The 11,129-nt window shown below is 35.9% G+C and overlaps 1 protein-coding gene across 1 annotated transcript; it reads right to left on the bottom strand.

Moving 5' to 3' along the window:
* Window positions 1-224: 224 nt before the first annotated feature.
* LOC143588992 (uncharacterized) lies at window positions 225-911 on the bottom strand. The gene has a single exon (XM_077069862.1). The coding sequence runs from the start codon at window positions 909-911 to the stop codon at window positions 225-227; it is 687 nt and encodes a 228-aa protein (XP_076925977.1).
* Between the last annotated feature and the right edge of the window lie 10,218 nt (window positions 912-11,129).

Here is an 11,129-nt window from a genome sequence, read left to right as displayed (position 1 = left end):
ACTGGCATTCTGCCAAATTGCTCTCTTAGTACTTCAACTAATATTATCGATCATAACCTAACACATAATGTATATCACATAACTAGATCCTAGACCTAATCAATAGGATGAATTCGTATTGATTGAAGCTCAAATCTGTGTGTTCAACAGTATATCGAAATACCTTTGAGGAGCTTTCACCATTGGTCCTCTGTTTCTTTAGCTTAACAAGATAGTCAGGACAGTTACGTTTCCAGTGTCCCATTTTGTTGCACTTGTAGCACCAGCTCTTGATTAGTTTTAGTTGGAACAATCAAAACTTGGTTAGTTTTAGTTGGAATATTCATCTCAGCTGTCTTGAGCATACCATGAAGCTCCAGCACTATAGAGCACTTATTGACACCAACAAATTGAACCATCAGAACTTGATTAGTTTTAGTTGGAATATTCATCTTAGCCGTCTTGAGCATACCATGAAGCTCCAACACTATCTTCACCCATGCATTCATATTGAAATTCAATATGACCTGGTCGTAAGAGTTGGGAAGAGAGTTCAAGATGAAATATGCTGCAATTTCATCCGACAGGGGATAATCAAGTTTCTTTAGCTTGTCGATGTACCATTTGATTTTGACGACATGCGCAGTTATAGGAGATCCATGTTCCATTCTGCAGCTGATAAGCTGCTTCATGGTGTCAAAGCTTTCTTGACGGGTTTGTTTCTGGAACATTCCTTTGAGTTGCTCAAGCATCTCATAGGCACCAAGATTTTCCAAGCCCTTAGCAAGCTTGGAGGACATGGTGGCTAGCATAATGCAAGCGACTTCAGTAGAGTAGTCCGTATGCTTTTCAAGAACCTTTCTAGAAGCGACAGCATTGTTTTCTTGCTCGGTTGGAACTGGTCCATCGAGTACATAGTGTTTCTTTATCATTATGAGAACAAGTCTCAACTTGCGGTGCTAGTCAAGAAAGTTGGTTCCATTCAGCTTTTCTTTCTCAAGAATAGTCTTGAGGGTGAATGAGGAGTTATTATCAGTTGGCATTTGTTAAATAAGAAAAAGTAATTAGTATTTTTGATGTTTTAATCCTAGTATTAATGACCAAATTAACATTAATAAAATAGGAACATGAGAATCTAGCTTCCAGTTAGTAATGGCAGATGTAGCACGCAACATTAGTAAGTGGTTAGGCAGACTGAAAAAATGATTTCCAATTGTGAATGAAGCACAACTCTCGGTTATATGGCCTACTTAGACAACAATTTTCTAAGTTGACACGTTTAGCCTCATCTATGTCCACTTTGGTCTTCAGACAACTATAACATGTAACAGAAGAGTAAAGTAATAGTTGCCCTAGTACGGTCACTTGTAAAAGGGCCGAATGTGTCAACGAAACCCTTTCACCTTGAAGGGATATGCTAGAAATAAAGTGCGGTGTTGTAGCTCCAAACACTTGAATTTTCACTTAATGAACCCTTTCATCTCTTAAGACACTTAGTTTTAAATACCCTATTAAAACTAAGTTTGTCTTGATATCTCTAACCAATTTTAAGTTAATAGACAAACTATTAAGTTATTAGTTTTGAAAAATCGAATTTAGCTTAATTTTTCAAAAACATAATTGGTTAATTTATTTTAAAATATTTTGTATTATGTTGGTGGTATTATAACCTATTATAACTGATGTGTACAAAATTATACACATTATTTATATAAGTTATCCCCAATTTTATACACTTTTCATAACAAATCCATTGAGTTTGACACTAAATTATTTGTAACATGGATTTGTAGGTTTAAATGTTGAATTGGTTTAAAAAAAAAATAACGACCAAAAGGAAACAATTCAGAAACCAAACAAAATCGATAATGAAGTAACAAGGTCCGAAATGGGAATGAAGCAACTTGGTCCGAAGGAAAATTGGTGAATCAACCAAAAGAAAGAACGAAGCCGGAAGAATGAAGATCAAAAGCAAAGACAAGAGTTGAAGATAAAAGAGTAACAAGACACTGGCAAATCTTTTGAGCTGTAAAGACTAGGATACAAAAGACAAACTGAACCTTATGACCCATACATATTTCCAGACAAAGCATTAATGAGTTGACACGAGAGTCAAAATCTAGAAGGATTAGACTTGACACTTATGGGTTGTAAACACCCTTATGACCCATAAAGAACCATCGGTTATTGTTGTATCACAAAGTCGTCGTTGGTGCAACCAAGATCCAAAAAAATCAGCAATAGATAATATCAAGACATTTAATAGTGACACTTATGGGTCATAAAGTCACTTTACGACCTATAAAGACTGTCGGTAAGAAATAAGATCCTAAAACTATGGAGGTGGAGATAAAATCTGTGAAAAAGTTACCTTTATGGGTTATAATGATACTGTTGAAAACATTACCACCCATAAGTGTTCGAGATTTTCAGCTATAAATAGCAGCTCGAGTTTCAGCCAAAACCATTCATTTCTTACATATCTTCTCTTTAATTAGCTAAATAAACTCCAAAGGAGTGTCAAGGAGGTTCCAAAAGTCTCTAGGAGGTTCAAACCACTTACCGGGAGTTGCGAAGTTCTTCCTGAAAACCCCACGAGTAGTATGTCTCCACTTTGTAAGTCTAATTTGGTTATGTTAATTGCTATGTTAGGCTAATAATCTATTAGTTTCGACATTAAGGGCTCTATTTTTGTATTATGATTCGAATGTGAAATAGTTATGTGATTTTTTACTGTTGAAAGGTTTCGTTTGTATACTTATGGTTCAAATTAGTTTGTTATTGAACCTAATCTATTTTTTTATATGCTAATGATATTCTTTAATGATAAAATCTGAAATATAATTTTAATCTTAATAACCGAGGAACAAATTATGATTTTGTGTTTGTCTATAAATTCAATTTCTTTATAGAAGTTATACAATGTGATTTAGTATTCTGAACGGCGTGAACAATAAATGATAATTAATACTTTCATCACATGCAACTCGCACATTAAGATCCCAACAACGTGAGCTTACGGTAGCGAGTTGGCTCTAACTAACGAACTGCGCTTAGTTAGACATAGATGGAGGAAATGTACGAACGGCGTGACGTTTAGTATTGATACAAATCTTTTAATAATAAAAATCATTGCACCATAATTATTGATGATCGTAACTCGAATCAGAATTATGAAATACTCCTTGTGTCAGAACTATCTTTAATAATTGTTTCTTTCTAAATTTGCTATATTATCTTTTAGAAATATGCCAATCATTTGTACTACCACTATTTTATAATGCTTATATAATTTATAATATGCACAAAACCCCAGTTACGAATACTAGTTCTAAATTGCACCTTGTTATAAAATTGTTAAATCGCATTCTCTGTGGACACGGACCTTACTTCCACTCATAATATCCCTAATAGTGTGTAACATAGTAAGTTTACTTTTATAAATTTATTAGCTGGAGTTGAGGACTTCCAACAAATTGGGTTCGTTGCCATGGACTGCGCCCAAAATTAACTTTTATGCCAAGATCTTTAAGAACTGGTAAACCACTCGATAATCAACTAGAAATATAAAAAACCACGAAGAGATTTAGGAAACAGGCAAAACTTCGAAAGAAGTTAGCAAATCCTTCAACCTCTACTCAATCACCACCGGTTGTTGACATTTGGGAAAACATTTCCTTTTCTAGTGACTCTGAATCACCTTCCTGTCCCACGTCACAAAACTCGACTTCGTCCCAAGATTTAGACCTAATGGAAGTAGCAAACCCAGTCGAGCAAAACCTTTCAAGAATGGGCGAACCGTGGTGTTCCCCAACAACCTCTTTGTATAAATTATCCTGCTATGCCAAATTTGAGCTGAAATCAGGCCTTATCCATTTGTTGCCAACCTTCCGAGGCCTGGAGAATGAAGATCCTTACAATTTCATCAAAGAATTTCATGTGTGTGCACCAGAATGAAGCCATATGATGTCATAGAATATTAAATAAAACTTAGGGAATTCCCCTTTGCTTTGCAGGATTCAGCAAAACATTGGTTGTATACCCTACCGCCAGGGTCAGTGACAACTTGGAATAGTCTTGCAAGAACTTTTCTTGACACATACTTCCCTGAAGCAAAAGCGTCCACTCTTCGTAAAGAAATCACAAGAATCAAACAATAAAAAAGAGAGCCTCTACATGCTTACTGGGAAAGGTTCAAGAATCTATGTAGCAAAAGTCTTCAAAATGGAGTCTCGAAGCATCAACTACTTCAATACTTCTATCAAGGAATGGCACCCATGAAGAAACGATTGCTGAGTGTCTCAAGTGGAGGAAACCTACTCGACAAAACTCCAACCCAAATCAGAGCTATAATCCAATTAACTGCAAATGACATGCAACACTCAACACATGAAGAAGAATGGTATCCAGATGTACCATGTGCAGTGAAAGGAGTCGGTACTCCTCACATCGAAACTCAATTGGCTGAGTTAACAAAAACAATTATGATGGTTACAAAGGATAAAGCGGCTAAAGCACCACAACAATCATGTGGAATATGCTTGGAAAAAGGATACCCCACTGATATGTGTCCAATGCTGCAAGAAAATGTCGAACAAGCGAATGCAGCTGACGGATATCCTGGACAAAACAAAAGGCAATAAGATCAACCACGACAAAATCATAATTGGGGACAACCAACCAACTTTGGCTACCAACTAAGACCACCCGATATCAACCACGTCAACCCTGTCCAAACCAACAAAATTTCCAACATCGTCAACAACCACTAACACAACAACAAAGCAGCTCTGGAATGTCTTTGGAAGACATTGTGAAGAACCTGGCTTCTAGTACTCAAACATTCAAACAAGAAAGTAAGGCCAGCATCAAGAATCTGGAGCAACAGATGGCTCAGTTAGCTAGTTCAGTGAGTAGACTCGAATCTCAAAGAAAACTACCGGCACAAACAGAAGCAAATCCCAGGCACAATGCTTGTGCCATCACATTGAGAAGTGGAAGGAAATACGACGGCCCAGAATTGCAAGAAGAAGAACAAGAGGTCATTGTTGAAAAGAAGACCGAAGAAAAAAATGATACTTCCAAGTAAAATGAAGTAATACCTAAGTTCAAGGTCCCCCCTCCATTTCCCTCAAGAGTTTTAATCATAAAGAAAGAAAGAGAAGAACATGATATCATGAAGACGTTTTGAAGGGTGGAAGTAAATATTCCCCTCCTTGATGCCATCAAGCAAGTCCCTTGATACGCTAAGTTCTTAAAAGAACTTTGCACTTCAAAGAAAAAGCTTAAAGTGAAAGAACCCGTCTAGGTCAACGAGAATGTCTCAACCGTCTTACAAAAGAGACTCCCACCAAAGTGCAAGGATCCTGGTGTTTTCACTATTCCTTAAAAATGGGAAATCTAAGAATACCAAGAGCTATGCTTGATCTCGAAGTCTCCTTCAACGTCTTACCATATTCCATTTTCAAAACTCTCAACGTAGGACTGTTGAAAAGGACAATGGTAGTCTTTCAATTGGCTGACAAATCCATGGTCCACACGAAAGGTGTATTAGAGGACGTGTTAGTTCAAGTGGATGAGCCGGTATTTCCCGCTAATTTCTATGTGCTAGACGTGGAAGATGGTGACACTTCATACTCAAGTTCCATTCTATTAGGGAGGCCAATTCTGAAGACTGCTAAAACAAAGATTGATGTTTATAGTGGCACCCTCTCCATGGAATTTGATGGAGAGATCATAAGTTTCAAAATTTATGATGCTATGCGGTATCCATTCGATGTTTCATCTGTGAATTGGTTGGACGTAATTGATCCTTTAACTGATGATTACTTCAAATTATCTAACCATGACACTCTAGCTCTAATCTTGAACAAAAGCCTTGATGAAGCATCAACAAAAGAACTCGCTGAAGAGTTTAAACTTGAAAATGAGCTGATAGAGCTGGTATGCCTCATGGATACACAACCCAGGTAACCAAGCTGCAATTACAATTTACTGAACAAAAGCTCCCACCATCCATTATGCAACCACTCGATCTAGAGTTAAAGACTCTTCCTAATCATCTTAAGTACGCTTATCTTGGAGGTAATGATACATTTCCAATAATCATATCCAACAAACTATCCAAGAACCAAGAGGATGAATTGGTCAACATGCTCAAGAAATAAAAGGAAGCAATCGGTTGGACCATAACTGACATCAAAGGTTTGAGTCCATCCCTTTGTATACACAATATCCTCATGGAAGATGACTACAAGCCCACGTGTGAAGCACAAAGAAGATTGAATCCTCCCATGATGGAAGTTGTTATGAAAGAGATTCTGAAACTACTCAATGCTGGTATGACTTACCCAATCTCTGATAGTTCAGATCAAGTTATATCCAGAAAGACTAGTATCACTGTTACAATGAATGAAAAAGGCGAAATGGTTCCCACTCATGTGCGAAATGGATGGAGAGTGTGTATTGACTGCAGAAGGCTAAATGCCTCCACTCGAAAAGATCACTTCCCTTTGCCTTTCAACGATCAAATGCTGGAGAGGTTAGTAGGTAAAACTCATTATTGTTGCTTAGATCGATACTCTGGTTTCCACTAGACACCTATTGCACCTGAAGACAAGGAAATGACAATGTTTACGTGCTCTTTTGGTATGTTTGCTTACTGGAAAATGCCATTCTGTCTTTGTAATGCCCCAACCACCTTTCAGAGATGCATGGTAAGTATTTTCTCGGATTATGTTGAAGAAATTATTGAATTTTTTATGGACGACTTTACTGTTTATGGAAACTCTTTTAATGAATGTATAAATTATCTGAAAAAGATTTTGGAAAGATGCATTGAGACCAATCTTGTGTTAAATTACAAAACTGCCATTTTATGGTAGATCAAGGTCTCATTCCTGGACATATTGTTTTGGCAAAAGGGTTAGAGGTATATAAATCAAAAATTTATGTTATCAAAACTTACCTTACCTAAAAGTGTACGAGAAGTACCCTCTTTTCTTGGACACGTAGGTTTTTACAGATGATTCGTTAAAGACTTTTCTAAGATCAACAAACCTTTGTGCAAACTCTTACAAAAAGATGTAGAGTTCGTCTTCTCAGAAGAGTGAAGAGAAGTCTTCAATACATTGAAGGAGATGTTGGTGACATCACCCATAATCCAACCACCTGATTGGGACCTCCTATTCGAGATTATGTGTGATGCCAGTAACTATGCAGTGGGAGCAGTGCTATGGCAAAGAAAAGACAAAGTTCCATACATGATTTACTACGCTTTTAAAGTCCTAGATCCAGCTCAACGCAATTAATCGACTACCGAAAAGGAGCTTTTAGCTATTGTCTTTGCTTTGGAAAAGTTTAGGAAATATCTACTCGGTATAAAAGTAATTTTTTTCTCCGACCACGCTGCATTAAGGTATATCATGAAAAAGAAAAATGCAAAGCCAAGATTGATTCGATGGCTGCTTCTACTTCAAGAGTTTTACTTAGAAATTCGAGAAAAAAGTGGAAAGCAAAACTTGGTGGCTGATCACTTGAGCAAGATCATCAACACTTACGAACCTATGCCATTTCATGATTTGTTCCCTGATGAAAGTTTGTTTGCTGCTCAAATGGCTACACCATGGCATGCTGACATCATGAATTACTTGATCACAGAAATTTTTCCCTCCGATCTTACTCGCGCTCAAAGAGAGAACATTAAGAAGGAGTCAAGACATTATGTTTGGGACTAGCCATACATTTGGAAATTTGGTGCCGACCAAGTGATAAGAAGATGTGTTGATACGAGCGAGGCACCCTCAATTTTAGATTTTTGTCACTCACAAGCATGTGGTGGACATTTTTGTCCAAGACGTACAATTCATAAGGAACTTGAATCCGGTTTTTATTGGCCTAGTATATATTTTTATTCATATATGTTTTGCAAGTCATGTGAGAGATGTCAAAAGACTGGGAATTTAATATCATGAGATCAAATGCCTCTCACACCTATCCTGGTGTTTAAGATTTTTGATGTATGGGGCATCGACTTCATGGCCCATTCCTGTCTTAATTTGGTAACACATATATACTTTTGGCTGTGGACTATGCTCTAAATGGGTAGAGGCAAAAGCCACGAAACTAATGATGCTAGAGTTGTTTCAGATTTTATCAAGTCCAATATTTTTTTGCATATTTGAAATTCCAAAAACAATTATCAGTGATAGAGGAACTCATTTTTGCGACAGAACAATCGAAGCACTTTTAAAGAAGTATGGAGTTGTACATCGCGTTTCTACAGCTCAACACCCACAAACAAATAGACAAGAAGAGGTGTCAAATCGAGAAATCAAGTCAATCTTAGAGAAAACAGTCAATCCAAATCTAAAGGATTGGAGCTTACGCTTGAGTGATGCATTATGGGCATACGTTACAGCCTACAAAACATCAATAGGTATGTCACCCTACCGCCATGTTTTTGGAATAAGTTTGTCATCTTCCGGTTGAATTAGAACACAAAACCTTTTAGGCCGTCAAACAATTCAACATGGAGATAGACAAAGTAGGAGTTTATCATAAATTACAACTTCTAGAGTTAGAATAGATTCATAATAATTCTTATGAGAACTCTCGAATTTACAAAGAAAGAACCAAAGCATTTCATGACAAGGCAATCACATGAAAAATGTTCAGTGTAGGGTAAAAGGTTTTGTTATTTTCGAATAAACTCATGCTTTTTCCTGGGAAATTATGGTCCAGATGGGTTGGACCATTTGTTGTTACTAACGTTTTTCCTCATGGTGCAGCTGAGATAACAAGGGAAAAGACAGGTAAAACGTTCAAAGTAAATGGACACCGCCTAAAATTATTCTATGAAAGGTTTCCAAAAAGAAAATCCTGACATGATTTAATTGGAGAACCCGACATACACGAACTTAAAAAGTGTGTCCACGTCTAGCCAAAGACGTTATAAAAAGGCGTTGTACGGGAGGCAATCAGTAGTTTTTTTTTTTTGTGAAATTGTTATTTAGCCTTTATCGAGGGTTGCAAGAGTCTAAGAATCGAAAACGACAAAATCTTTGGTAAGAATAAAAAAATCAAGTACAATTCTTGGTCTCGTGAACTATGGATGTTATTAAAAATAAGTGTGAGGATTTTATTTTAACAAACTTAAAAAGAAGTTTTGTTATATAAAACATTCTTATCGGCCATAAGTTTGTTCCCCTAACATCTTTATGACCCATAAGAAATCTCAGTTATGTTATGGGTCACCTTTTTAAAGAAACATATTTTTACACCCTACCACACACAAACGACACCCATAAGAGTGAACCAAACCAAAAACCAATTTTAATGTTTGATTCTTGTTGCTAGCCTTCGGTTATAGGTTAGTCTAACAATATTTTGTGTTCATTTTGTGATTTTTTCATGCTTTAGATAGTTATTACGTTTTGTATTTATGTTCACCTGGTTACGTTTGGTTGCTTTTACTTACTCTTTGATTGAAGTGTGACATAACAACTAATACAACAAATACCGCAGGAAAGGCAAGTAATTTTGAAAATTTACGAACGGTATCTCTAATTTGTTCTACTCGTAAAACTTTGCAATTTCAAAGAGCAATTTTATTTCTTAAGTGAGTACAATAACCATGTCAATTCATACACTTATTGCAATAGAGATAAAATACAATTGTAAAACAACAAACAAATACAAAACAACAAATGGAAAGATATCGTAAGGAGGGAGGTTGTAAATGAGAAAGGGGAGAATCAAGATCATTATTCCGACAAATACTAGAACCAGATGAATCAATTAGAATGTGTTCTTCGGCAACCTTGGAGGATAAAAATTGAGAGTGTTTATTGTGAATAAAATTGGATTCTTAATTGGGTATTTATAACCATTTTGCAACGACTATATAACCGTTGTCCAATGATCGTTTATGTATACGGGTCGTATACGAAAGCTTACGACCTGTATCTCTTGCTAATTTGGTATTCTAGAAACATGGATTATACACGTTGGTATTCTAGAAACATGGTTGTAGCTTAGCGCTTACAACCCGTAATTTACAAGACTAGCAAGAGGAACTCGTCATAATCTCTACCGCCCGAAAACCATCGCAATCCAACTAGGGGTGTTTTTCAGTTCCTTTCCACTCGTTATTACCTTTATTCTCGCAGAGGACAATGTGTATTTTAAGTGTGGGGATGGGGAAATAGGGAACCGAAAAACATGAAAACAATTTTTCAAAAGTAAAAACAGGGTCAAATTTAAAAAAAAAATAAAAATTTATGACAAATTGTTGCAATTTTAGTAGATTTTTATACATATATGATTTATTTATATTTAATGATACAAATAAAAAATCACCAAGTATTTGTCTTAAATGGAAAATTTCAATGCATACCAATTATTCATAAATTTGCATATGAAATACTTACACAAAATCCAAGAGAGTTTTTGAGCCTTTATCGAGCATTCATCATTATATGCTCATGATTTCACTTGATTATGATTGTGCCACATAAATGTATACTTGTTAGAACTTGCCATGGATATTCTCGTCAAAGTCATAAACTATTAAATTATATATTGATAGAGGTTATAGAACATACCCACTAATTTGCGTTTTCCATTAAATCACAAGCCAAATGTTTCCCACCAGTAAACCAAACTAAAGCTAACCATGTTTCATTGATCATAACCCACAGAATTCATCCTTATAAATCTTTTTGTCACGCCCTAACCTACGGCGGAAATGTCGGGGCGTGGGTTGATTGCTAACAACTCTCAAGGTACTATCGTGCAATATTGGACATTTCAATATCTATTAAGTTAAATTCAATTTAAAACAAAATATTCAATACAATAACCAAAAGCAAATAATTCACCAAACAAACATAAATCATAAATCAAATGTCTTGTTTATTTCTCTATCTTGAATCCTAAGTTCTCTTTCAAATCTTGACTTAACTTCACATCACACGATAACCTGCATATGCGTTAAAAATAAAGTAGATTTGTCAACACAAGGTTGAGTGAGTAGCACACCAATTTTGGTGTATATATATAATAGATAAATAAATACACAAAAAAGTCAAATGAGCTAAGTAATTCAACCAATGATTAAATAAATGAGCTGTCGATAAGCACGATGCCAG

Source organism: Bidens hawaiensis, unplaced genomic scaffold (genome assembly GCF_021521415.1).
Source record: "Bidens hawaiensis isolate Kalapana, Puna unplaced genomic scaffold, B.hawaiensis_p1.1 tig00037132_1, whole genome shotgun sequence".
Taxonomy (NCBI): Eukaryota; Viridiplantae; Streptophyta; class Magnoliopsida; order Asterales; family Asteraceae; genus Bidens; species Bidens hawaiensis.
Note: the sequence above shows the minus strand (reverse complement) of the source record. Positions and strands in the feature narration are given on the sequence as shown.